Source organism: Asterias rubens, chromosome 10, assembly GCF_902459465.1.
Source record: "Asterias rubens chromosome 10, eAstRub1.3, whole genome shotgun sequence".
Taxonomy (NCBI): Eukaryota; Metazoa; Echinodermata; class Asteroidea; order Forcipulatida; family Asteriidae; genus Asterias; species Asterias rubens.
In genome coordinates, this window is record NC_047071.1 from 16731818 (window position 1) to 16759763 (window position 27946).

At 41.1% G+C, this 27946-nt stretch overlaps 1 protein-coding gene across 4 annotated transcripts; it reads left to right on the forward strand.

Moving 5' to 3' along the window:
* The first annotated feature begins 340 nt into the window (after positions 1 to 340).
* Positions 341 to 27939, forward strand: LOC117295408 (nascent polypeptide-associated complex subunit alpha, muscle-specific form-like). Of its 4 annotated transcripts, none has more exons than XM_033778050.1 (31): positions 341 to 445; positions 2043 to 2257; positions 2868 to 3226; positions 3717 to 3817; positions 4341 to 4547; positions 7485 to 7635; positions 8504 to 8667; positions 9104 to 9259; positions 10117 to 10287; positions 10768 to 10983; positions 11348 to 11463; positions 11752 to 11913; positions 12521 to 12745; positions 12868 to 13165; positions 13786 to 13935; positions 14552 to 14689; positions 15196 to 15413; positions 15949 to 16048; positions 16629 to 16782; positions 17400 to 18300; positions 18797 to 18931; positions 19342 to 20143; positions 20498 to 20762; positions 21355 to 21668; positions 22316 to 22531; positions 22871 to 23125; positions 23840 to 23934; positions 24405 to 24527; positions 25381 to 25454; positions 25783 to 25934; positions 26235 to 27939. In XM_033778050.1, exons 2-31 carry the CDS (start codon positions 2048 to 2050, stop codon positions 26426 to 26428), a joined length of 6822 nt encoding a protein of 2273 aa, XP_033633941.1. In that variant the 5' UTR covers positions 341 to 445; positions 2043 to 2047; the 3' UTR covers positions 26429 to 27939. The 4 variants fall into 4 exon arrangements, with proteins under 4 accessions (XP_033633941.1, XP_033633943.1, XP_033633942.1 ...); XM_033778052.1 differs by having other exon boundaries at positions 22874 to 23125; XM_033778051.1 differs by having other exon boundaries at positions 9107 to 9259.
* Positions 27940 to 27946: the final 7 nt, after the last annotated feature.

A 27946-nucleotide genomic window follows, 5' to 3' on the forward strand; every position in this document is an offset into this window, starting at 1 on the left:
AGTGCCGGTCGACTAGAGATTCTGTTCCCCGGAGATTCTGTACCATCACAGTTCGGGGACACCACCCGAAATAAACTAAATCCATACTTTTATATACTATATAAAAGCATAAAGTAAGAAAAGTATGGATTTTGAGCGGCTCTATGACTAAAATCTAAACTAACTAACGTTGAGGGCGGGCAAGGGGGAGGGGTGCTCAGTTAGGTATATCATCCTCGTGATCAAGACACGTGTTGGACAACCAGCGATTAAGGGCTTCTTAGGGTGAGACCGACGGGATACGCGCAACGAGTCATTGGCGGTTTTGGGGTACGAGGTTGAAAGCATGTTGATACTTGACCAAGGATGGCGCGACTGTCGTCGAGAAAAACTTGTCCCTCATAAATTGTTACAAACTTGAAAAACGAGTGGTACATCTCTCCTGTTTTTACACATGTGAAACATCGTAAGTACAATTTCAGTAAGTTTAGTTATTGTTGGTGGGGAAAAAAAGGGAGGAAAACTGACACTGCCACTGACAGTGTGGTCTAGTTTACCATGTTTACGGACAATAGTTAGATTTTGTTTTGTAAATCATGTAGGCCTAGACTAGAGTACTCCTAGAACTATTTTGGTTTCGTCCGGCTATCGTCTCGGGTAACTTTCCGTATGGCGCCACCACTTTTTCACTCATTTTTACAAAAAGGGATATCTCATTGAGGTTAATTAAATACAATATTATTTCATATCGAATGAAAAAGTGGTGGCGCCATACGGAAACTTTTCCATCGTCTCCCGTAACCTCATAGGTTTATATCTCTCACGCGTAAGACGAAGGAATCACAAATCTCTCTTAATTTTTTTTAATCTCGCCAAAATTAGGCTTTATGATGTGTCCTTTGATATCTCAATGTCCGAGGGGACGACCAGAGAATCCACTCAGCAATCTCAAAAATTGTTAAAAATGATAAATTCTTACCGTAAATCAGTCCCCAACTTCTCCGTTTTACCACTACACTACAAATGCTGATTGTCCCCGAACTCTGCCGAACGCATCGGGAAGTCACGATACGTGACGAGCTAGTTGCGATAATCGTAACCCTCCATCCTCCCGACGGTCGGAGACCGGAGGGTTACGACACAAGACTGATATTATCGGTGTAACTAGCAGTTTTGACCAGTTTTTGCCAGACTCGTGATCAGATTCATCCTTTTTTTCCACTTTCCAAAATCATGACAGACATTCTAAACACATGGAGTTGATCTTTATTGTATGACAACGTCATCTGGAACCCTTAAAACAACATCATGAAAATATTTGGCAGAAAAAACGACAAAAACTTATCAAAAGACTGACCGAATATATCCATAATCCATAGCGGGGCCAACTAGTGATTTTGAACGTCGCACTTGCTTGGCAACAACCAATCAGCGTGACCCATGTGGGGGTATGGAGCAGCACACGGTACTTACGAGCTGTATAGTTTGTGCACGCACGATGTTCATACAGTACATGTACATGTACATGCCTGCATGCTGCGCACTCGGTGCGGGGGATCGGTGCTTACACACACAGGCGGTGAGTTTGCAAGCTGGAATGGCCGATACGCATACGACAGCCATGGCTCGTCCAGATGCGTGTTTGGTTGGGTACCGCTGATTGGTTGTTGTCAAAACTGCTAGTTACACCGATAATATCAGTCTCGATAATATCATTAGTGTTTTAACCCTCCGGTCTCCGACCGTCGGGAGGATGGAGGGTTACGATTATCGCAACTAGTGACAAGCATGCGCATATTATTTTTTTCCCAGGACAAATGTGGAGAATTATCTGCACACGTTCGTCCTCGAATAAAAAACCACTCAATCCGTGCTTTGTGTACAAAACATATGGACACGCGTCTAGGGATCCGACGTCTGGTTCCCAGACGCGTGTTGTTCTCTCATAGTCTCTCTTTGTTCTCTCATTGTTCTATTATTGTTCTCTCATTGTTCTCTCATTGTTCTCTCATTGTTCTCTCATTGTTCTCTCATTGTTCTCTCATTGTTTTCTCATTGTTCAGTTGAGATGGACAGCCTGGCATTCAGCCAGACGGACCTTGGCACTCAAGGGGATGGGCCCTGCTTCATGGTCATGAACTCCCAGCTTGAACACTCCGAAGACGTCCCCGACATGAAAGATGTCATTCTGAGAAATGCAGAGACAAGTGGGCCTTATAAGCAGAGAATGCTGTGGGAGTTGACTGCACTCAGAGGAACCCAGCCAAGCCCGGTTCTGGTAAGTTATTCATTCTTAATAACCCAAATCCAACTGCTGGTTATACTTGCTTCTGACGAAATCGGCATTGCAGAGCCAAACTCATGGCTGATGATTCAGTTTTGTTTAAGGGCAAAGACACCAAGGTGTTTTTTCTCTGAGGAAATTGTAAATTCCTAGGGAACATTTCAAGGGGCACTAAGGCTTAGCGCTTCTAAGGCTATGACCAGGGGCAATTAAGGCAATTGCCTCTGTGGAGTATCGGCCTGCAAACGGTTCATGTTTTGCTTGATGATAAATAAATTGTATTTGGTTGATCTGTCAGAGAGATAATTCTTCAGACCGTGGTTCTTGGAATCATACTTTTCTTAAGGACTTGTTCAGCAAAAAGAGTTTTGATATATCATCTTTCAAAGTTGAAAACTTTTTGAATGCATTTACTAATTTCATAAAAGGAAACTTGTTCACTGGGTGTTTCTTTATTGACAAAGTTTATTGAAAGAATCTTTCAGGATTTATCGATTTTTGAATGTACATACCTGAACCTGTATAAGGTATACTCAATAGCCTTGGATTTAACTTTGGTCAAAAACTAGTTTCCGAGTTTCACACTTTTTGTTTCAAATTGCAGGTAACTGGTAGAGTCCCCGAAGAAAAATCATATTTTGGAAAAACAAACGTTGACGTTCGTACCGATGAAGTAACAGTACGCACAAAGCCAAGGTCACAACCAACAGACCAGCAACAAAATCCTGCCTCGAATCACGTCTCGCCAGACCAAGGAGATGCTCAACAGGAGAACGCTGCTGGGGATCAGGGCGGTGACGCCGCGGGGGGTGGTGGAGAGGGTGCAGCTGGTGGTGCAGGAGGGGCTGGAGGAGGCGACGATGGGAATGGCGGTCAGGGAGGAGACAGGGTAGAGGAGGAAGATGAAGAAGAGCATGAGGAAACTGGAGAGGAGACATCTCAAGACACCAATAGCAGTAACAGGTGAAACCATGTGATAACATGATTAGCCTTTTTGAGATATGGTGAACACTGTAGGAGTACAGCGCTTGGTTTGGGTGTATACAGACTGATTTACCCAAACCAAACAGTGCATATTTATAGTGTCCACCATATCTCAGAACGACTAATGGATTTGAATCTCGCCCAAGTATGATTTATTTTTCCTTAAGACTCAAAAAAGCAAACTTACAGAGTATACAGTACGTAACACACATCGGTGTAGGGTTGAAAACAAAATAGTTTCAGATGACTGACTGACTTCCTCTAGCTACATGTACCAGGCAATCGCGGTAGTCAAGTTGGTAAGACACTGCTCTATGGGTCGTGGTTACGAATCCCACCCGAGTAATATGCCTGTGATATTTTTTCACAGGACTCGGGGAAAGTGCTAACACACATCGGTGTTTTGGTAAAAACAAACAAACAAAATAAACACGCCTGCTGTTATAAATTTCTGTACTTTTGTATGTAGCCCTGTTCCCAAGCTGGTAGCAGCCCCAGTATTGAACACACCACCAAGGACCGTGAGAGTGAAAGAAATCTTGCAAGAGGAAAGTCCAGCCGTGTCATCTGGTGAGTTTATTTTCCAATGCTATCTCGGGGTTCTGTCTAACATCGGACAGTGTAAGACACTGCCCTTTGTCCCCACTACTTTCAAACCATGTGAATGCTAAACAAATAAGGAATAGCCAAGCCCACAATTTTTTGTACAGTTTATTTTCTATGACATTCTATGACACTGTTATTTAAAACAAAAAACAATTCAAACTGACTGGATACATTTTAAATAATTTTGGCAGAACAAAGAAAAACTTAACTAGAGCAGAAATGAACCTACGACCTACTGTGCCGGCACTCAACAAATAGTAATTTGTGATAATAAATAAGGCAATACATTTTTGATGAACAATGAGAAATTTTAAAAATAGATTTGAAACTGGACAAGCCCTTGCTCTGCCAACTGAGCCAGCCGATTTACCTAGAGCCATCGTCACATATAAGAAAGACTGTCAAGCATTACTGCCTCCCTTATAGTACGCTAATCAGGCCTTCATGGTCAGTGATGAGAAGTTTCAGACTTTCTTGGTTTCTTCAGATCCACAACAGAGTGAAGAGGACCCAGGACCAGGCAGTGAGCGAGGCGGTGCAGTAAGTGATGCTCCTACTGCCGTCGTTGGGGATTCAAATGAGGAAGATCAAGGAGCAGTTACTTCCCCATCACCACCGAGAGAAGAACCAAGACCCCCGGGGGAACTTCCCATCATGGATCCACCCGTACGGATACCCAAGAAGAGGACCTCAGGTAACAATAATAATAATAACAATTTATTCTTAATATGTCGGATTTTACATTAAAAATCTCAAAACGCTGTACAGATGGTTTTTTCATAAAAACATTAAAGCCATTGGACCCTTTCGGTACAGAAAAAAGTTCACAGATTTACAAATAATTTACAGGGGTTACAGAAGGTTATGCTGAAAGACTTCTCTTGAAATATTAGTCCATGAAATGCTTTACTTTTTGAGAAAACGGTAAAACAATATACATTCTCGTTAGCGAGAATTACGGATTTATTTTAAACACATGTCATGACACGGCGAAACGCGCGGAAACAAGAGTGGGTTTTCCCGTTATTTTCTCCCGACTCCGATGACCGATTGAGCCTAAATTTTCACAGGTTTCTTGTTTTATATATAAGTTGTGATACACGAAGTGTGGGACTTGGACAATACTGTTTACCGAAAGTGTATAATGGCTTTAAGCTAAAAAGAGATAAGCAAAAATACAGCAAGATTACAGGCAAAAATATATTGTACAATAAAAACCGACACAGAGGTACCAAGCAATCTATTAAATCTTTGCGGTACCTGCTGCTAATATATAGGATTCAAATTGCCTCTAGGTACCGGGCAATCTCAGTGGTCTAGTTAGTCTTGGTGCAAGACGTTTCTCGTTTCCTTTTCATGCACACCGCGGCCAATTCACCGACAACGCGCGCGCCGATTCACCTGACTTTAGTTCACTCACCGCCCCGGAGAAACGTCTTGGTCCGTGTGCATGTTTGAGTTATGTGACCTCACATACATATTCAATGTGTGGGTCAACAACTGGAAACAGACAAGCGGGCCAGCCTGGTAACTTGCATGCACCCGACGAGTAGAGTAAAAGCCTCGCTGCATCATGCTCCGGCAGGAACCTGGGGAAATACCATAGAGCTATATAAAAGTAGCTCTATGGGAAATACACACCATGTGCGTTTTGTTGTGCATGCAAAGGCGATCACTGATCTTTATGTTATTGTTAATTAGAGATCAGCGGTTGCGATCGATTGTTAGAGGGAAGAAATTGTCAGTCAATGAACAAATACTATAACAATATTGCTGACCGCATCGGCAAGACTCGAGGAGTCGAGAGTTTTATTTGCGGATGAGAGAACTTGTAACTTGTATGGGTATATTTGCACATTATTTCGAAAATAAAGAAAGATATCCTGCATGGCTATCGGCACTTAACTATAAAGCACAGTTTTGGGCGAAAATTGTCCTCCATTACATGTCACGTCTAATTGTGGCCAAGTGTGTCGGCAAAGGATATGTCTGACATGTACATGTACCTTCTTGTACACATGCACACAGTCCACAACCGAATGCCAACGAGGTGTTGTGGCTGGGCTTCTTATCTTCGCGAAGACGTGTCAAATTACTCATAGGCTCAGATATTTAATGGTGGTCGACCACCGGTTGATTTTGACCAAGCTCTGTGTGAGTATGATACGGAAGTTTCGGATGTAGCGTTTAGTTTTTTCTGCATAAAAAGTACTTTCAGGCACTGTGACCCTATACATTTTTTTACCTACAAAGTTACCCTTTGGACTAAGACTAAAAATGCCAGAAAATCCCATGTTCGTGAACATGGATCTATTTTTGTTAGCTCTGTTGCTAAACATCCTCGTTCATAACATTTTAAGATTCCATTCCCCTCAATTAATTGCACTTTCAAAATTCTTAAAATCTTCCCTAAAAATGTATTTTAGGGCAAACTAAAATTCGCACTTCGTTTAGCAGCAATCATGTACAAAAATTAAAAGACGAACGTAAATGTACAAGCCCTACACACCAACTAACATACGAGGAAGCCTGGCTGTTTCTGGTTGCGTTGCACCAAAGACGTACAGATACCAGACTGTGGGAAATTATGCTGATACTGCTACGTCAGAGCTATGCAGGCCTAGCGCAGCACGGCATGATTGGAATGTGCTCGGAATTTCCCGAGCGATCAGCACACGGACCAAGACGTTTCTCCGGGGCGGTGAGTGGACTATAAGTCAGGTGAGTCGGTGCGCGCGCTGTCGGTGAATTGGCCGCGGTGTGCGTGAAAAGGAAACGAGAAACGTCTTGCACCAAGACTATGGTCTAGTCGGTAAGACACGGCTCTAGAATTGCAAAGGTCATTGGTTCGAATCCCACCCGACTAATGGGTGAATCAGAACAAAATGTAGCTGCCACTACCCTCCAGGCATGCAACTCTTCCGCGTTTCCGCGGAATTCCGCGTTTCCGCGGAATTCCGCGTTTCCGCGAAATTCCGCGTTCTTGTTTCTTTTCTTTTTCGTGAAAAAAAAAAAAAAAAAACAGTGTACAACTACAATCATGTAAAATAAGCCTAGTACATGCTTAAAATGCACCTAAGAGCATAATAAACCTCAACATTTTCTAGGGTACCATTGTGGGTATCATGTCCCATGGCGTTTCGGTTGCCTCGCTCTGCACTTGCGTTGTGCCTTTGAAAATTTTCCTCTTTTTTTTTCAACGGGCAGTTGCATGCCTGACCCTTTTTGGCCTACTGGTGCGATGTGTAGGTTATCAGGCCTCAAATGAACCCACGGCACCCACAGCAATGGCCATGGTGCCCTGTGATTTTGCTGTGGTGCCCTTTGCAAAGTTCCAATACAAATTGTTTTTTTTTCTCTCATAGAACCCTTATGTGACCCTTACCAGAGGGAAATGGGAGACTTTCTGGGACGATAGAGGGCAGCAGACTTACCGGGTAAATCCATTGTTCTCAAAATTATGCGCATGTTCAGAACTACCTAAACAATGGAAATTTACCCGGTAAGTCTGCTGCCACCTAGCGTTGGAAAGTCTCCTATTGCTGTGCTCCTTCGAAAGCGAAAATATTGAGAATTTTTTTTTTTTTTACTTTATGCTTTAAATTATATTTGAGTCGTTTGCTTTGTACAGACAGCCACTCAAGTAGTCTGAGCAGTAATAGTGGCAGCCATCATTCCAGTAGTTATCTAGCCTCACATGACAGTGCATCAAGCAGTCTACTCAGCTCATTGACATCCAGCTCATCTTGTAGTAGTAGTGGATTGCAGGCTACTTCATCATTGTAAGTTTCTTAAAGTACTTCATTGTGGGCGCCTAGAGGCCAGTTAGACTTGACGCAATTCTGCTCATGTGAAGCAAAGTATTGGGCCCAACTAAAAACAACTTATTTTCCTTAGTTGAGATGTGCATAATTGTTGAAAAATAGTTTGGGGATGTCAAAGTTAGACTCACATTTTATTTTATTTTAAATTTTTTCCCCCTTGAACTGAAGTTGCATAATTATTAAATTTACACCGTTTGAATTCCACACATTATTATAAGTCTTGCAAAAGCAAAGGGAAAAACACTGACTTGGGGGCGATTTTTATTTTTTTCCCATTTCTTTTTTTCAAATACAAATTTGCATGTCTCACTTATAAATTAACCCAAATCTTGTTAAATTACCCAGTCAGTTTCCTTTGTGGTTTATTATTTGATACTTTAAATTAAAAGTCGCATCCCCTTAAGGTGATCCCACTGCTGCCACTTCCCAGGTTGTATCATAAACTTGGGTGTGATTCCTGGTTTATCTGACCGAGACAGGTTGAATGGCTTCTGACTACTTTATGAGCAAAACAGGGAGACTGCTAACTTAGGGCTAGATAACTCAGTTGTTATAAGTCTTCATTTGATCTATTTGTCTTTGATCAATCAAAAATTATTTAAAATTTGCCTAGTCGGTTTTCCTCATGGTTTATGACTTGATATATACATCATCATCATCATCATCATCATCAGTCGACTCTTGTTGGACTGCAACAAAAGCACATCCACACATCACAATCCTTGTAGGTTAACGTCTGACCACCTCAAGAGGCTACTCCATGTGCGGGTTTTCAGAGAGAATATATATGACTTGTTTTGATATCAATTTTGCTCTCTATCCTCAGAAAATTCACTCATATCAAAGACCACCCATCCAAATCTTCCATCTCTCCATCGCTCCGTCAAGATGTTGATTCCTTGAGACAAGACGAAGATGGAGATGCTGAGAGAGATTATCCTCAGTCATCCCAGCAAGATTTGTTCTCAGAGGTGACTGAGGAGAGAAAAGGTACAAACAGAAGTCTTATTTCCTTCGTATTTAGACCGTAATTTTTAAACTTTTTTTTAACTTTTTTTTTTTTGGGGGGGCGGGTGTTAGGCTAGGCGCCTAGTCCAAATAAGAACAGTTTGGCAACCGTTTGATGGTTGCAAAACGGTTCGAGGTGTAAATGGTTCAGAAGCCTTTGATAAACATAATTGGGTCTCAGAATTTCATAACTTCGATAACCTATCTTTCTAAAAAAAATGTATAAACTAAATGCCTTGAGTACCTTGTTGGTAGATACGTTCGCTGTGTAAGACTTCGATATTAGGTATTATTATTATATATATCATAATCTTCATCCATCACAACACACCAATGATGTGTCATTGCACAGTTCATGGTCTGTACCGCATGAAAAAAACACCATTAAATTCTTCTCCAACTGCATGTATATCCAAAGCAGACTACAACCAGCTGATCCTGCACCCTCATTACCATGGAGTCCGGGTACTAGCCAACGAGACAAGCACTTCCGACGACGCATCGGTTAACTTGGTTCCGCCCACCCCTGAAGCTTTCAAATACGGAATTCAAGAAACCCCTCCTTATAAGAATGGTACATGTACACCCCAATTTTGTAACTCATCTTTTTTTGACACATTTTTTTTCCATCACTAACACCATTGTTTACACGTTTGTTTGTTCAATTGTTATTGACTATTTCATTAAACATGCCTTTCTTTCATTAAAGATTCCTCTCTTTTTTTCAATAAAGATTCCTTTCTCCAAGTTCCATTTCAATCATTGTTTACCACTGATTTGTGTTTTTTTTGTATCGACAAATTTGACACCTAACAAGAGGTTATTTACAACAAACGGCAATTGCAGCAGCTTCCCCTTGATGCTTTTTTTCTTCATGATGGCATTGTTAAAGGTGTTTTGATACCTGTTTAAAATCAAGTTTTTGGCCATGACTTTGAATCCCTACTCACTGTATATGAAGATGTGTAATTTAGTTTACCTGTGGAAGTTTCTGCTTCTTTAGTTGTCAAGTGTTTGAGAGAAAAAAAGTGAAAATCACAGAGCAATGTTTTCAGGAATGTCACGTACACAGTGTACATGCTAAAATAATTTTTGTCTCAATGAGACAAAAATTATTTTTTGACACTATTTTACTTATTGCTAAAAAAACGACAGCACCTTGGCAAGTAAAATTTTAAGAAAAGCTTTATATCATGATTATCTTCAAATCTTTTTATGCCTCTGAAGAAGGTCCGGATTGGATCGAAAGCTAAGGCCATCTACCCTATTCATTATTATTATCATGATTATCTTCAAACCGTGTAAGTTTAATGTGAATCTGTGGATATTGTGTTTTGTGTCATACCCAAACCCTTTTAGGTCTAATTTATAAAGTTAAAATGTTTGAATTGGTTCCATGTCTTCTCTTGGGCATCTTTAATCTTTGTTCAGAAGACGTTTTGGGCGGTGGATACCACAGTGAGCAGTATGTCCATCGGCCAGCAGGGGAGAGTGTCTTAGTGAATGAGACAAGTACATCAGATGATGCCTCTATCACTATCGTCCAACCATCACCAGAGGCTTGGGGGACAGTCATCGCTAATACACCTCCAGACAAGATAGGTAAGTGCAACCACTTTAAAGATCGCTCTAGTGTAGAGAATCTTATAACCAGTAAATGAATGTTTAATTTCTTTGTTTTCTCTTTGCATTTTGGTGTTATAATTTTTTTTTACGCCAGTGTGAATATTGGTACTTTTTCTTTATACTCTGATTTGCTTTCTTAGAAGATACATAAAAGAGAATGAAACATCTCCATTCAATTATTTCAGGGATGTGATTTCTCAGGGATTTTTCTCAAATGTCCTTGAGCCAGTGACTTTATTTGAAAGAAGTGAAGCAGTCACAAAAGTGGATAAGACATAATCTACATTGTTTCAAAACCTGTAGTTTTGTCTTCCTTGTGAAGCATAGGGTCTGTAAACTCCTGAGTTGTAACATCTGTGAGGTTTTGGGTCTGTAATATATTGGAGCCCAGGCCAGCAAGCTCTTTTTTATTTTATTTTTACGTTCGTTATCTTTGTTATTCCCTCCTTATTTCAGAGCAATACTCCCGAAGCACCCATTCCTCTGCAGCGCCTACCAGCAGAGGGGACAGTGATCATTCCCCTAGTACGCCCTCAGTAACCCTAGGTAGTCTACACCTATCAGGGCAACAAGCGTTATCCCAGGACAGCATCGGGTCCATTGTGCCTCCAACGTTGGGGGCATATGGACCCGTTCCTGGGCTGATTCCAAGTACACCCACTCAGCAAGATGGTGAGGAGGTCTTTCAAGTTGTTGCATTAATCCTTACCACTGAGAAAGCCTATCATAATTCATAAACCACAAATATCTCTGTTATACAAATCCTAGATATTTAAAGTATTATTTATATTAATTTTTTTCTTTCTTTTTTTTCTAAAATTGTTTGTGGGAATTGGTCATAGAAATCAAATTATAAAAAAGGCACAACACAGGTTTGTGTGTCTTAGTGAAGATTTGGGATTAGGATCAAACTGAAATTTGGGAGGAAAATTTAAAAAAGAAATTGAAAGAAGTTAATTCTGAATGTTTCATGTAGTATTGACAACAAATTTGGAACTTTAGTTGATTTTGGCTATTTTGTATGATTTTTTTTCAGAGGAAGAGCCAATGGAACTCAGTCTTCAAGATGATGATGCTGATGATGCCATGACAACGCATGCTCCTAAAGCGCATAAGAGCACTAGACAGGAAGCAGATGATGACGAAGATGGAGTAAGCTTTTTTTCCCTCTTTTTGTGGTTTTACTATGAAACTTAGCGTGGTGGGAGTATAATGAGGTGAGGTTTGCGGTAGCACTGCTCTTTCAAGACAGGTGGTTTACAAGTCAGATAAAAAGGCTTCTTCTTCATTGATGCCACTGGTGGGAGTATAATGAGGTGAGGTTTGCGGTAGCACTATGTGAAGCAGCATGTGCCGTTAGTTCAAAAGCTAAAGTTAGGGTTGATTATTCTCAGTGCAACTATTGCATACTTTATAAGATTATTTCTATTCTCTCCAAAGATTCCTAAATGGCAACAAGTTCTGAATCAAGAGGAGTTGCTCGCCAAGTCTCGGTCCAGCAGTAGATCAAGCAACAGGACGTCATTATCACAGCAATCATCAGAATCGTCATCAGGCAGATCCTCAGCTGTGTGGAAAGGACAGCAGTCTGAATCCTTTCAGGTAGGTCAATCTTTTTCAGGAATCAGGTGGTTCACAAGTCGGATAAAAGGCTTCTTCTTAATTGTTGCCACTGCAGCCCATGGACATAGCCACAGTGGTCACCATGGTCCTGTGGTTCAACTGAAGGACTTACAATAAACAAGGTTGTGGGTTCGAATCTTCACAGCTAACCACTGATTTCACAATGACTATCAAGCTGTGTCAGAAAAAAAGGCTTCTTCTTCATTGTTGCAGCTGCAGCCTATGGACACAGCCACAGTGGTCAACGTGGTCCAATGGTTTGACTGCAGGACTTTCAATCACAAAAATGTGGGTTCGAATCCTACCAAGCTAAGTGCTGATTTCACAATGACTAGATTAAGTATTATCGTCTAGTTACTGAATTAACCTTGTTAACCTGGAAAAGTTTAAATGCATAAAAAGCAGTGCGGTCAGTTCCACAAGTCGATTCCAAAGTGTAAAGTTAATCCTGATGCACAAAACAGATAACCACTTCAAATGATTGCAAACTTATTCACATTGACAAACTTGCTCAAATAGGTTAGTATATTGGTGATGTAGAGCTGGTTCATAAATCATTAGTTTTTTGTTTTTTAACTGAACCCAGGCCTGGCAACCGAGCGCTCAAGTGACTACCTCAGCGACATCCGATGAGAACCCCAGGAGTAGACCGCCCTCAACAACAGTTGGTCGAACTACCGAAGAATCTGACACTGCAAGAAGAAAGAAACAAGATCAGGGAGATATCGCTGATAAACCTAGGTCTGCAAGTGCCTTGGATAGAAGGCTGGAAAAGGAGCCTCATGTACAGAAACAAAAGTCACAAAGTCAGGTACAGAATGGTTCAGACCTCACCTTACTCTCCCATCGTGCAAAGAAAATCCTACTTCACTAATTTTAGCTTTTGTTGCTGACAACATCAGGTAATTTCTCGTCTTTTTCTTATAATTACAGCCGGAGGCTCCACTAACCATTCCTCAGTTGCAAGATGAGAAGCCCCCCTGTAAGGCTCTTGAAAGAAGTGTCCGCCCCTCAATGCCTCAAAGCCACCAAGATCCAAGCAATACCAAGACAGCGAGCAAGCAGAATGTGGAGAAAGTATCGTCATCTCAGGAGGAGAAGATGCAGACGGATCAGAGAGGAAGCGGGAGGAGGGGTTCATCTGATGAATGGCTGCTCCACTATACCCCTACACAGACGGAGACGGAGACTGACGCGGAAGAGCAGACCAGAAAGAGGTTTAGGCAACCAGGTAAGGATAACGATCAGCATTTATAACAAATTGTGCAATTGAAAAAATGTCTTACAAACCCTCTTAAAGATATAAAACAGGACTGGTAAGTGTACAAACAACACAATTCGTCTGCTCAGGACACTAAGGTCATTAGTGCAATTTGTATGGGGTTTATTAAATATTTGTGTATTTTGGAGCTCCTGATAAATGTTTTTTTATTGGTCAAGAGTGGTCTTCAAAATAATTGTTTGGCAAAACAATTATTTATTGGTTTTGGTTTGTTTTTAAAATTGATACACATTTTTCATTGGATGCCCTTTTGATCATTACAAGTATGAAATTGCAATTATTGACCTTTTAGCACTGAGCCTACAAGTTATTTAATTTTGAGTCTGAAAGCTTAATTAGATCATACAAGAATAATCTTTTCTGTGGAATATTTCCTCTGAAATAAATTTAAATTCAAGGAAATTGTATCTGGAAACCTAAACAAAACCCAACAGCTGAGTTTCCCCTTTCAAACTGAACATTTCTTTTTGTTTCTTATGCATCATGTTATTGGCGCTAATTGTGATGTTGGATGTGTAATGTGTAATCAAATATATTAAAACAAAGAAATTAATGTCTTGTATTTGAAGCTCATCCGACCCAACAACCTGAAGCCGCGCCATCTACCTCAAGACATCCTCAAGATCCTGTAGCAGTCTTGAAGACTTCTGAAGTTGCTACTCATACCCTGATGAGCTTCACTGATACCGCCTCATCTGATGCCAAGAAGAATACTCATGGTGAGTCATTTCACTTTAAATCTTCATTCTGGTTTTGAAGCCAAGGACATAATTGCTTATTAGCCAAAAACACCATCGAGAGAAGACAGCAGAAGTTAGATTGCGCACGTCGACTACTGAGTTGCACTGTACATGCGCAGTGAGGCACGCATTCAAATGACTCGTTTGGAAGCCTAGTCAACCATCGGTACCAATGTATTCAACAATCCATTGCCATACGCATTTTCGCCACAGTGTCACTGGTTCCTCCCGCGCTTGCCCCCCTAACGATACAACACAATTGCATGTCTGCAAATATCATTGACTCAATTAAATAGACCATTCCCATGAAATATGTTAATTGATTATAGTGTGTGCGCACTAACATTTTGGTTGGCAAAATGAGGGAACATCGTGCTGTTTTGTACACGGCTAATGGCTGCATGACACAGCCGCGATCGCGCGTCTGCTTAGTGCACAACTCTATGGCGTTTGTCAACCAACAGGGTCTGTACGCATGCGTGAATGTAATTAGCATATTTCATGGGAAGGGTCCATTGTTGTCTGTAAGACAAGTTTCAATTTTGTTGACTTGTGTAATAGTTGTTTTTTAAATATTTTTTTTATGAACTTGTAGCAGCAGCCTCTCAAGCAGTAGATGAACAGAGAATGAAATCACCAAGTGGTGATGACAAATTGAAACAAGACCCTCAGTCAAAAGGTGGTTCTATGCCTGGTGTGATGTCTCAGAGTACGGACGCTACAGAATACTCCAGTAAGTAAAGTACCAAGAAACACTCCCTTGTTAGGGGCTATGCCTGGTGTGATGTCTCAGAGTACGGACGCTACAGAATACTCCAGTAAGTAAAGTACCAAGAAACACTCCCTTGTTAGGGGCTATGCCTGGTGTGATGTCTCAGAGTACAGACGCTACGGAATACTCCAGTAAGTAAAGTACCAAGAAACACTCCCTTGTTAGGGTGGGGGGGGGGTGTGCAAGTTGGCGTAGTGGTGTCTTTTCTCGCCTTCCAACTCTGGGACACCGATTTGAGTCTCACCGGAGGCACTATGTGGATTTGGTTTTCTGTCCCTACCTGACTGTGTTGGTTTTTTTCATGGAATAATTCTCTGGGGTTTTCTAAAAGTGAAACTTATTCCTTGTCTTCTCTCCATTGGGTTCTTGGCCAGGGCTGTTCATGGCAAATTCAGTGATTAAGTTGCTGTTGGATTTTGATAGGTTGGTTAGGATTAATCCTTTATTTCTTTTCTCACATCCTTAAGGTATTGACTTCCATCTGAGCCTTCCTATGGACGGAGGCTTCAGGCCTATCGGAGGTCCAACCCTACCCTCAATGGTCAGCCGAGAGAAACGGATGTCGTCCCGTCCACCAGTCCGACATAGTACACCTATAATGGATGAGGATGAGAGCTTAGATCGGGACCCGGCACTCCGCAGAGCTGATGCACCAGCAGAGCACCAGGCAAATCTTCATGATGGGGTACAATCAAGCTAAATACGTTGTTTGTTGGAAATATTAAATATAACCATGAAATCGTTCTCTCAATCAACCTACCGTCTCAGGAGTTCGCAAGACCCCACATTGTTGTCTCACCCATCTAGGAAATCTAGGGTCACTTTAGGTGATCAGGCATTTGTATACGCCGCTCCAAATCTTTGGAACAATCTCCCTCCTTGCATTAGACTGTCTTCTTCACTTAATGTATTTAAATCTAAGTTAAAAACCCATTTGTTTACTTCACCGATTTAATTCATTCTTGCTCTGTTTGTGTATTTGTTTTTTCATTTTTTCTCTGCATTGATTGTATTCCTTGTTATGCGCAGTAGAGTATATTTATATAGGTCACTGTGCAATATAAATGTCCGTATTATTATTATTATATCATTATGGAGAAACAAGCATAAACAGGCAATCGGGTAATATTCTTTTTTTTTTTTTTTTTAACAGGCAAACAGATTGAAAGTTTCAAGAATATTTTTGTTTTGTAAATCTAGCCTTTTTGTTTCCTTTACAGAAGGAGGCTCCTCCAAGATTAGTCAAGACTGGTACTCTGACTCTCTGTACAGATCCAGACACACAGGAAAGCACACAGATGCCAGACTTTCAGCTAGCAAGTGAGTACATGGCGGGTTTTTTAAAATTATTTTAAACTCACAAAATTCTTAATATATCTCAAACTTAAACTAAACTAGCAAGTCCCCACTGATAAAATGTGTTCAGTAGGTCAAATTGAATAATTTTTTTTTTATCCCCAATCTGAAAATTTGTATGACCATGCCGGCATAGCAGATTTTTTTGTTTTGGACCAAAACCCCAAACTCTTCAGTAAATCTCAAACTTATGCATATTTACCCAGTCCGCATTGATAAAATGTCTTCAGTAGTCTGTTCTGTATCATTTAAAACTACAAAGTGAACACGAACAAACTTGACCCCAAGTCTGAAAACTTGACCAAGCCGGCATGGTGGATTTTTTTTATATAAAAAAAAGAAGTAAAAACTCACACAGTTCTCAATAAATATGTGCATTTTTTGTACGAGCCAAGTCGGACCGCTGTGGTCTCTAAAGGGTTAAAAACCCATGCAATGTAGGAGATTCTTTTTCTTTGCTGAACAGTGAGTAATAACATAAATTAAAAAAACAAGTAAATGTTGAGTAAATCTGACTTGTGAAGTGTTTGGTACATTATGTTAGGACCTGAAGATTCCAACAAGATGTTGAAAGCAGCTTATGAGAGTCCGAGCAAGAAGTCAACGTCCGTCTTCTCAAAGGTCCAGGCAACAAAGACGGCTGCCAGTCCACCCAAGGTCAAAGGTCGTCCTTCACTAACTGCAAAGTGCAGCGAAAGGTATTACCTCTTTCATTGCCCTCTTGTTTTGGTGTTTTTAACCGAAAATATCAAACTTTTTGAGTTTTTTATTCTCGTCAAAAATGCCTGGGATTATAACTGTTGATTCATTCTTCTGCCGAACTCGCTCCTGCCACATTCCACAGGAGACTGCTAAGACCAAGTCCATAGTACACAAACCATGGGGTGGTCACTGGCCTGATACTTCATGGAGGTAATGGAGGCGATTGCCTCCATGCCCTCGGGTCATTTTCTTGGTGCCCTTGAATCGCTCCAGTAGAATTTTACAATTTCCTCATAGGGTGCCCTTTACCTAGGAGAAAATGCCTTCGGGTCATTTTCTTGGTGCACTTGAGTTGGTCCATTAGAATATTACAATTTCTTCATAGGGTGCCCTTTACTTAGAAGAAAATGCCCTGATGCCCTTGCCCTTTCAAAAACGGAGCATACAGGCCTGTTTCACTACCATACAGCTGTACAAACAAACGAAACCTGTGCACCAACGCTAGCCTGGAGGGTATGGTACTTTGTGGCAGTCTATGGTACGTAGTAACTATGTAGGGGGAACAAAAAGGAGTTGTTTATTATTTATTTGTATTATTATTTTTTTTTTGTAGCGATGATCTGTTTGTATTCTCTCAGAAAGCTCCTAAGAAGTCATATAAGGAACCTGAAGCAGCAGTTCTAGAAGGACAGAAGGAACTTGAGGATGAGGATGATGAGGAGACTATTCCATTTAGTTTCCTGGAGAAAGAAGATGACAATGTAGAGATGATCCAGGGAGGGAGGAAAGGGGCAGACCAACGGACGGCTAGAGGACAGGAGAAACAGAAGCCTCGGAGAGAGACCAGCAGAAGAGGTCCAGAGAAGACTCCAGAAAAACCGAGGACACCTTCAAGCAACAGACTGACGAGAAGTGGTCGGAAGAGGACCGTACCAGAAGGGAAGCCAGAGGAAAAGGGTCAACCGAAGAGAACGACAAAAAGAGCTAAGTTTGCTGATGAAGTGGTTGAATCGAGGAGGACATCCTCTGCTGGGAGGAGAGACCCATACGACTTTTCGGACTCACAATCGAACAAAACACCATCGCCGATGAAGAAAACTGCTGGCCAGCCAACATCGACGAAGGAAAAGCCTACCCCACAAAGTTCTCTCTCACGAAGAGCACAACCTCAAATAGAGCCGAAACCCAAACATAGGGTTGAATTTGATACCACAGCGACTGCATCTTCACCTGGAATGCCACCAAAGACTGTAACACCCGTCAGAGGGAAAGGTCAAGCCTCTAAGTCGACCCCAGCCACAAGGACGCCATCAGCACGAGGTAGACGGACCCCATCGAGTCGAGGGAAGAGGACCCCGACCTCCCGAGCAAGGCATGCGTCCCCGCAAGTCCAAGCCCAATTAGCTGATGAATCCTCCCCTGAGATTACGACAGAGAAGCCCGTCAGAGAGAAAGAGGGAGTGAAGTTCAGGAAGTCACCTCGTAAAAGGCCGCCCAAAGAGCCAGTGAAATCAGTGAGTATTAATGGTAGAATTATAATTACTCTGTGTTGTATGTGACAACGAGGATTGACAAACGGAGTGATTTGAGGGAAAATGACCCCACCATCAATTGCTTAGCAAAGCATGTTATAAGGTTCTTTATAGTGCAATTTGTGTGGATTTCGAAAACTGCTTCAAACTGAATTTGGAGCTCCTGGTAAATGGGGTTTGCTGATCAAAGTAATTGTTTGGCAAGGAAAAAATTCATTTCGTGATTTTGACTTGTTTTTTTATCTTCAAGTTTATCCCCATTTTTGTTTATTTCATATAAATGCTGGTAGGTATGATATGTATGTAATGACCTTATGATCATTAATTTTATAGAAATTCCATTAATGATCTTATAGTTCTGAGCAGCAAACTCATTTTTAAGAAAATTGTGGTTGCTTTGTGAAATCGGCCCAAGAATTGTGTGCTATACTATTAGATTATGCAAAACCATCTTGGTTTGATTTTTGCCTGCATTTAGCCGGAGGATAAACCCAGTGAGAATCCCCCACCACCTCAGAAGACGATTACACGCCACACCATAGTTGGTATCTACCGGAGAACTCGGGTTGAGCTTCATAGTGATGGCAAAGTGATTAAGTCGTGGGAAACAGAGGTAGGATGTTCTTGATTTTACTGCCAAACTTTAAACAAAAAATGACACAAACTCCTCGCTTGTATCTCTGTTCTTGTATGTTCTTAACTGAGAAAACAAGTTATTTATGCAGTGTTCTTGACTTTTTACTGCCTTCCAATTTGATTTATATACATACTTTTTCTAAGTGATGTTCAAAGCGTTGCATGGTGTGAATAAGAGTAATTAACTATAGTGTTGGCTCTGAAAAGAGCCAGATTGATCTTGACATTTTGAACAGTGTACTCTGCTAATCTTTATGAAAAAGCCTGAGAGAGACCAAACTGGCTCTTTTCAGAGCCAACATTTCCACAAATAGATTTAGTACATGGTTGTACCTGCAAATTTACTTTTCACTTTATAGTTAATTCTTACACTTTTTCCTTTTACAGAAACAAATGGAGCCACCTGTGGAGACTGTTGAAGAGGAAGAAAGTCTTGATACTCCTTCCCCCGCTCGCTCTGGCAGCTCCTTAACGTCTGGCTCCTTGGGTGACATCAGCTCTCTGTACTCCAAGACGTCTTCCAGCACCCCCAGCCTCGCCAAGAGTCTCAGTGGAAGCACTCTGTCCAAACAAAGCAGCTTCTCTAGCATCTCCCGTACCAGCAGCAAGATGGGCTCGCCGGGATCAGACAAGAGCACTCCAAGCCTGACGAGAAGTTTGAGCTCCCCTGCATCGGATAAAAGTATCGGGAAGAAGGGGGAGAAGGTAAGCCCTTCAAGTCCAAGAAGGGTGTCATTGACGAGGAGTAAGACTCACCCTGCTACAAGGTCGTCTAGCAGCAGCGACGGCGAGGCTCGGTCAACAAAGACCATCTTCCAGAAGCCACAGCAGACTCCAAGACGAAAGATTAACCAACAGCAGTCCTCGGACTTTGCCAAAAGGCTGTCCGTAACTGCTCCCGAAGACTCCAGGAGTCCAGAAGAACGCTCGCCTCAAAGAGAAAGAATACCGGCAGCAACAGTCGTCAAACTTGTGCAGTCGTCCCAACCAGATGTTACTTTGGAGAAAGAGAATGAAGAAGATCAATCACCTAAGTTGGAAACTCGAACATCAAGAAGGCAGACGAGGGGAGATACTTCCTCCTTGTCACCAGCGCCCGTCGCCTCACCATCTGGTAGGACAGATTCTAAACCAAGGGAAAAAGTGGTATCTACACCAGACTCAACAAGAAGCTCCCCAAGGAGAAAAGGTAAGCTATCTGGAAACATTTCCAATGACATCAATCTTGCTTTGCAATACACCAAGGGGCCACATTTCACAGTTACTTAGCTGACAGTAATATTTAAAAAAGCGTGTATTAGGTGACGATTGAAGTTTTGAATGGTGTTGATCATAAGAAAACTATTCGTGCAACCGTGTATAAGACTCTTTTGGGAGAAGTGTTGGTTCTGAGGAGAACTGGTAAGGTCTTGACATTTCGAACAGTATACTCTGCTTATGTAAGCTCTCCCTATCCAAAATGGTGACATCTTTTTTATGAGAGCCTTCTTTGTTTTGGGTTTGGGAAAACGTACGATAAGATTTGTTGATTTATCTTCTCTAGTAACAAGTGCATCCCGGAAAACATCGCCGTCCCCTTCAAGTCAGAAGAGACAGTCCACCCCTCCACAACAATCAACCAGGCCACTGACCTCTGAACCCTCCACTTCCCAACCACTGGAAACATTACATGAGCCACCACCGGGTGAGACTCTACCAGTAGTTGAAGGGGATGTTGCTTTGTTGTTACCTGGACTGAAAGTTTACACCAAGTGGTTGGATGGGTTTTGGTATCCGGGTACAATCCTCCACCAAGAAAGACTGTCGAGGTAAGTCAACTTCACTCACAACCTTCTTGCTAACTTTCTTGGTAACCATTTCGCTTTGGAGGGCACAATAACGTGCAAAACTCTAATGCAACATGCAGCTGTGGTCTTATTTACTAGGCATTAGAGTTTTTGTGTGTATTTTGGTAGTAGTCATGTCAACAGTCCATGTGTGGTGAGGCACTGCGTCAGAATGTGCGTACACAGGAAACTGTTTCATTGAGTCCCTGTGGTGAGGTGTTTGGTGGTCCCTGGTGAAAAGGCACTGCAAACAATGATAGACTAAATCTCTGGATGTTTTTTTTTTTTTACATACCAGTCAATATTTTGTAAAGGCGACTTATAATACTGCCTGGTCACTAGACCTATCATTTGTCTCTGAGATGCTGTCTGTTCAATTAAGCCTTGGTCGATGATCGGTAATTACGTAGTAGCTTTCCAATGGTGTGATTGTGCTTCAGCCTTTAAAATCTGTTATTGTAGATAACAAAACATCTTTGTATGGGTGTCCAAATGGAGTTTCATTGAATAAACACAATGACTGAAAATGCACTAGCCGCCAAATGCTGTAATATTTCTCTGTCGAAATCACCAGGTACCTGATAGAGTTTGACGATGGAGATCATCGATCAGTCAACGAGGCGGATATCATCATCAAGGAATGGCTGAGTAGAGGTCAGACGGTGATGGCGGAGGACCGAGATGGGTACTACTACGCAGGGACGGTCGTTGGTTATTACAAAGACCCCGATAAGGGTACCAGCGGGTACGTGATAGAGCAGACTGTTTCTCGGGAGACGTCCAGGTATGAACGGCAGAGGGTGATTCTTACTAAAGACCAGGCAGCGAGTCTTGTGAGTAGTGCCAGTAACAGCAGCAGCACCAGTGGAAATAATGTCATCAGTTTGGGTAAGCACAGCTTTCACCTAAGCCCACGTTTATAGAGCTGCTTAATGGTAAGCAATCTTTGTGCTAACTGTAGCAGAAAAAATTTGCTTTAGTGTATTTCATATGTTAGCAAGAAATTTAGGCGACCATCTTGCGCAGTCACCATGGATTTGTTTGTACGTTTTGTCATTCATTTTAAAACAGTAAGCCCTCAAAGGCATTTACGTGTGCTTACTGTTAGCAGCGCTATGAAATGGAAACTTGTACAGTAAGCACAAAATCAGCTGTTAATTAGCTTGATAAAATACAGCGGCTTAAGCAGAATATATTCCTTAAACAAATTCCTGCTGAACAGAAATGAGCAGGATGCCAGTCTCAAATGGTATATGTGAAGTGGTATTTTGGCTGGTAACCTTATTCTGGTAAGCACGATTTTTGTGTGCTTATTTTATATTTTCAGCTTAAGCAGCTCTACGAATTTTGGCCCTTGTCGGAAATAAAATGTTACACTGGTCTGCAGCCCCGAGCCCATTGGATTTATCATCGGGCCAGTAAACTCATGACCAGACAAACCCGTCGGTCTTTTGTTTGTGTTTGTATGCTGACTTCTCTTAGACCTGTCAATTATCACAATCAGTTTAACACGTAATACACCATAACGTACCCAGATAATGTTGTGTACAACAAGCGGACGAGAGTACGAAGTCGTCTTCTAGACACTCCGGGGAGCAGCAAGGCAGAGAAACTAAAGCAGCAGTCGCCACAGCAACCAGAGAAGACAACGCCATCACGTCAAGCTGTCAAGAGGAAGCTGGTGGCATCAGAAGAACAGGGAAGAAAGGGAACACCATCCCCGAGGAAAAGAGGACGCCCAGCCAAGAAAGGTCGGTGATTCTGCATTTTTCATTTTTGTTTCCATCTATCATTTGTGGTTGTGAAGCCCAGTACTCTCAGCAAAGCGAACTGAATCACTGTACTAGCCAAGGACCTCATGGAAAACAGAAACAGAAAAAACAGAAAATTGTGATTAAATAGCCTGAAAAGTGCATTAAAGTAAACACAATGTTTACTTAGCAGTCAGCCTCTGTACTCAATAAAATCTTCCAACTTTTTTTCCAAGGACCAAATATCATGCCTGTGTTTAAAGTCTTTTGGGTTTCTTCCTATGTGTTATTTCCAAAGCACTTATTTATATCTTTCCATTTAATAAATCATGTTATTAGCAGCAGCAGCAACAGCAGCAGCACTCCCCAGTCCTGATCTTACTACAAGCCCACGCCGCTCTCCGCGTAAACACCAGCAGCAAGAGAATCAACCTGCAGCAGGCTCGCCCCCGATCGCAGTCCACATGGGAGGTGTCCCAAAGCTAACCACTCTGTTCCGCAATCACGCCTTCCTTGTCACCCACGGTGAGGTAAAAAGACAAACCCTCAAAGAGAAATCTTCCTCGGATTCTACGGATGGCAGCAGCGGAGATGGTGAGAGTTTGATAACCTTAAAAATGAGATGGAAGTTGAACCCTTATAGAAAGCTGTACATGCTGAAGCTAATGTCCCCAGATTGATTTTTAAAAAGATGTTAAATTTACGTCGTAAACTCAGGAAAGTACTGAGTATACAGTGCTACAAACATCTGTGTAAGGGTAAAACCAAAATTAATATTCTTTATCCCTGATGCAAGTTTAAAGGCACTGTACACGTTTGGTAATTGTAAAAGACCAGTGTTCTCACTTGGTGTATACCATCATAAGCATAAAATAAGTCCGTGAAAATTTGGGCTCATTTGGTCATCGAAGTTGGAGAAAATGATGAAAGAAAAAACACCTTTGTTGGATGAATTTGCGTGCTTTCAGATAGGAATAAAAGACTTCCAGCTAGAAGTCTTTTATTATTTAAGTGAGAAATTACCTCGTTCTCAAAAACTACGTTACTTCAGAGGGAGCCGTTTCTCACAATGTTTCATACTATCAACAGCTCTCCAATGCTCGTTACCAAGTCAGTTTTGAAGTTAATAATTGTTTTGAGTTATTACCAAACGTGTACCTTCCCTTTAACATCATAAAGAATATTATTTGTTTTGTTTACCCTTACACTGATTTGTGTAAGCACTGTATACTCTGTGAACAAAATTGCAGGCATATTACTCGGTGGGACTCGAACCCACGATTGATTTTAAACTGTTTTTTATTTCAGATGAGGTCGAGACAGTGCCTTTCGATCGCGCCTACGCCATCACGCAGATACAGAGTGGAGGGGGACTGGTTCTCTCTGATTTCAACAAGTCACAGGTTAGTCTACAACTATTATTTTAATGTTCTTGAAGGACTCTGCTTGGTTTCAAATGCAGGCCATTAACTATTGTTTGTATTTATACCATAGCTCCTTCTGGTTGGTTAGCAGTTTGCAACAGCTAATTCTATTTTCTCAACTTTTAATATCATCAGACCTCATCAACAGGAGAAACCTGGCAGTTGTTTGGTGGGTTCTAGTCCCACCTGAGACCCGGTTCATACTTCTAGCAAATGGGAAGCGAATTTGACACAAGAGTTGAGCGAATTAGATTTTGCATTTTTGTAAAGTATGAACCAGGGCCCAATTTTATAGAGCTGCTTAAGCAGAAAAAATTGCTAAACCACTGTCTGCTAAACAGAAATGAGCAGGATAACCAGTCCGTGACATAGTAGTTTGGCTGGTTACCTTATTCTGGTAAGCATACTTATTTTAATGGAACTCTTTTGTTTTTACTCTTTTCTTGTAGATCACAAAGATGAAAGTCTTGCTCATTTCTAACACACATTGTCGCACTAAGAAATATTTCCAGGCGCTAGCAGCGGGTATTCCGTGTATCTCGCATCTCTGGCTGAGAGACTGCTGTAAAACGGTGAGTAGTAATTATACAGTGCTCTAATCTGTACACTCTGCTGCCCTACTGGCCAATGCCACCGGAGACTGTGAAGATTAAAGCCATTGGACCCTTTCGGTTCAGAAAAAAAATAAAAGTTCACAGATTTACAAATAACTTACAGGGTTTACAGAAGGCAATGGTGAAAGACTTCTCTTGAAATATTATTCCATGAAATGCTTTACTTTTTGAGAAAACAGCAAAACAATATAAATTCTCGTTATTATTTTAAACACATGTCATGACACGGCGAAACGCGCGGAAACAAGGGTGGGTTTTTCCGTTGTTTTCTCCCGACTCCGATGACCGATTGAGCCTAAATTTTCACAGGTTTGTTATTTGATATAGAAGTTGTGGTACACAAAGTGTGGGCCTTGGACAACACTGTTTACCGAAAGGGTCCAATGGCTTTAAGTCCACAGAAGAAAAGCATGAACTTAGTGCTAGCCTGGAAGGTATGGTACTTTTGGGCAATCTATTTGGCCCGTGCATAGGAGGGTAACATGTACCACAGGATACTACAGTACACATGGGTGTCCACATTATGCCAGCTCGACAAACAGAAAATCTAGGTAACTAGAAGGGGAGATAAAGTTTCAAAGTAGGTTTTGAGTTTGACTGGCTGTAGTGTCTTCAAGTTTTAGTGTTTTGATTTGTACCACAGGATACTACAGTACACATGGGTGTCCGCATAATGCCAGCTCGACAAACAGAAAATCTAGGTAACTAGAAGGGGAGATAAAGTTTCAAAGTAGGTTTTGAGTTTGACTGGCTGTAGTGTCTTTAAGTTTTAGTGTTTTGATTTATCTGTGTTGGGTATTTCTTGTATTAGGAGAGACTTCAGAATCATAAGAACTATCTTTTGCCGGCCGGAGATAGTATCGAAGAAAACACCTTGATGGAAATGTAAGTACTCGCAGTAGTGATACCATTGTAATGAGAGAACCAGTCAATTTTGCTTCAAAATTGTATTTTGGCCGGTAATAGTAATTTGGCCAGTGACCTGCTTTCGCTCAGCCTGAATCCTTACACTGTGTCTGTTTCCAGGAGGTCGTGGGTTCCAAGCCCCGCCCTAGTCAACCCACAAATTATTTTAAAAATTAAAAATTGTGTGGTTTGTGTTCTTTTTTTTGAGGGGGGGGTTAACATGTATGTATTTTTTAAATGAAAATGAAATTTCAATTTTCACTTGTTTCTTTTGACACACCAACCCACTATATGATTATTCTTACAGTCAGCCTAATCGCTCCATCCTCGCTGGAATGAGTATCTACATGGTATCTGACTATGAAGGGGTTCAGAACTCCTGGAGATCTATACTTATAGCGGCTGGATGTCACATTGTCTCCAAGATCCCATCTCATCTAGACTTCACCAAGAACCCTGGTTCGTCAAGTTGTAGACAAAATCCTTGTTATACTACTCTATTCCCAGGATTGCAAATTATGGCTGGTCTTTCACAAAATATTATTTTGTGGCTAGTAACCTTATTCTGGCTAGCAAACTTTGGTTATGCTTAGCTACTTTTGTGCTAAAGCAGCTCTATTAAACTGGGCCCTGTTGTAAGCAAAATTATTCTATATTTTTCTTCTTTAGGATTTTCAATGTTGCCGGTATCAGCATGTTGTTAAAAATTAAGATTTTGTATCTTTTGAAAAATTTTTGTTTTTTGTCTGTTGTTGGCAGATCTTTGTCTGGACTGTGATGTGATTGTGACGGACCCTTCCTGCCCTCGTTCACTCCTCCATCGTGCGCACTCCCTCAAGATACCAATGGTCTCCTGTGAATGGGTCATTCAGTGCCTCATTAATGGGGTCAGGGTACCATACCGTGGACATGCAAAGTATGAATGGAACTATCGTGAGAAACCGCCAAGGTGATTGGGTTGCTGGTGATGGAGAGTTCTGCAGGATACATAAATAGAATTATCTCTCGCTCTTGCCGGTACTCTTTTGTACTCCCGGATGGAGATAAGCAATTATGATAAAGTGCCTTGTGAGAAACCGTCAAGGTGATTGGGTAGCTGGTGATGGAGAGTTCTGCAGAATACATAAATAGAATTATCTCTCGCTCTTGCCGGTACTCTTTTGTACTCCCGGATGGAGATAAGCAATTATGATAAAGTGCCTTGCACAAGGACACGAGTGTCTCGACTGACCAGGCTAGGATTCCCACCCATATTCTGTAAATTACAGAACTTAAGTCCACCACCCTAAACCGCTCGTCCACTACACCCCATATGAAGCTGGAGACAAAGCCTAAGACAAGAGCCTACTATGAGAGTGCTTTGTAGTTATTTGCCTGTGATTTTGCCAAATAGTATAAATAAAGGTTAATTCAATAATTTGAAAATGAATTTATCGTGAGGTGGCGAAAAGTGTTGTGGCCATTTTGGTCATAATATGATTGATTTGCATGTGAAGATGGCTGATTTTACATCTCTATAGGACTTTTTCTATAGAAAATTTACAGGCAATCTCTAAGAAAGGAAACCACTCATATTTCAATTTGATTAGAAACTCATTTGGGAAGTTAAGACACTAAGAAAAATAGAAAGTTCCACAAGGTCTTTTGTCTTGTTGAGTCTTTATTATACAGATATAGAAATTATGTGAGGCTTGTGGTAGCACCATATATAATTATTTTTTGAGAACATTTCCATGAACAATAGATTTACCTGGTAAGTCTGCTGCCACCTAGCGTTCCTAAAGGGCTCCAAGTTCAAGACTTTGTTTTGCATTTATTTGTAATTCCCCAAGATATGAATCATTCCATTAGGCAGGGATCATTCTATTATTAAGTAACATAGGTCCTTTTCAAAACCATGACTTCAGTATTGACTTTGGCTACCTGTAATTTAGAAAAAATGCACTTTTGGTACCAACCTCTAGACATGGGTCAAAAGGGAACAATTCACGCGAAAAAGCCAAATGACAGCCATTTTGAACACAGCCTTAATTACCGTGTAGATGATCTGTGTACAAATGTCAGAAAGAAAGTATTTCTCCGTAGTCTTTGGAGGAGACCAAACTCTATGCTCCCATACATTCAGTGATGGGAATTTTGTATATCATAAGAATAAATGAAATATGTACATTTTATACTAGTTTTTTTACAGGTAATATACAACTATTAGTGTATAAAGGATGTATTTACAAACTTTATTTTTTACATCTCATATTCCTGGTGGGAATGAATATGTTTGATTTGAAACTTAACTGTAAATAAAAGTTGAGCTAATTCACAAAGTTGAACATATTCATTTTGTTGAGAGTGAAAGTTCCACTCACTGTTTTCTTCAGATTTCACTTTTAGATTAAATCTCAAATACATGTAGACCCTCAAGTTTAACTGTTACCACTAACTTAAAGACAGGATAATCGTGCACTGATGTAAGC

Excerpts from the sequence above, each read along its gene's own strand:
- LOC117295408 (XM_033778050.1), top strand. The coding sequence starts at position 2,048 with ATGGACAGCCTGGCATTCAGCCAGACGGACCTTGGCACTCAAGGGGAT. Across the intron at positions 14,690-15,195 it reads GGACGCTACAGAATACTCCA|GTATTGACTTCCATCTGAGC; the intron begins GTAAGTAAAGTA and ends CACATCCTTAAG. Across the intron at positions 16,783-17,399 it reads ACTGCAAAGTGCAGCGAAAG|CGATGATCTGTTTGTATTCT; the intron begins GTATTACCTCTT and ends TTTTTTTTGTAG.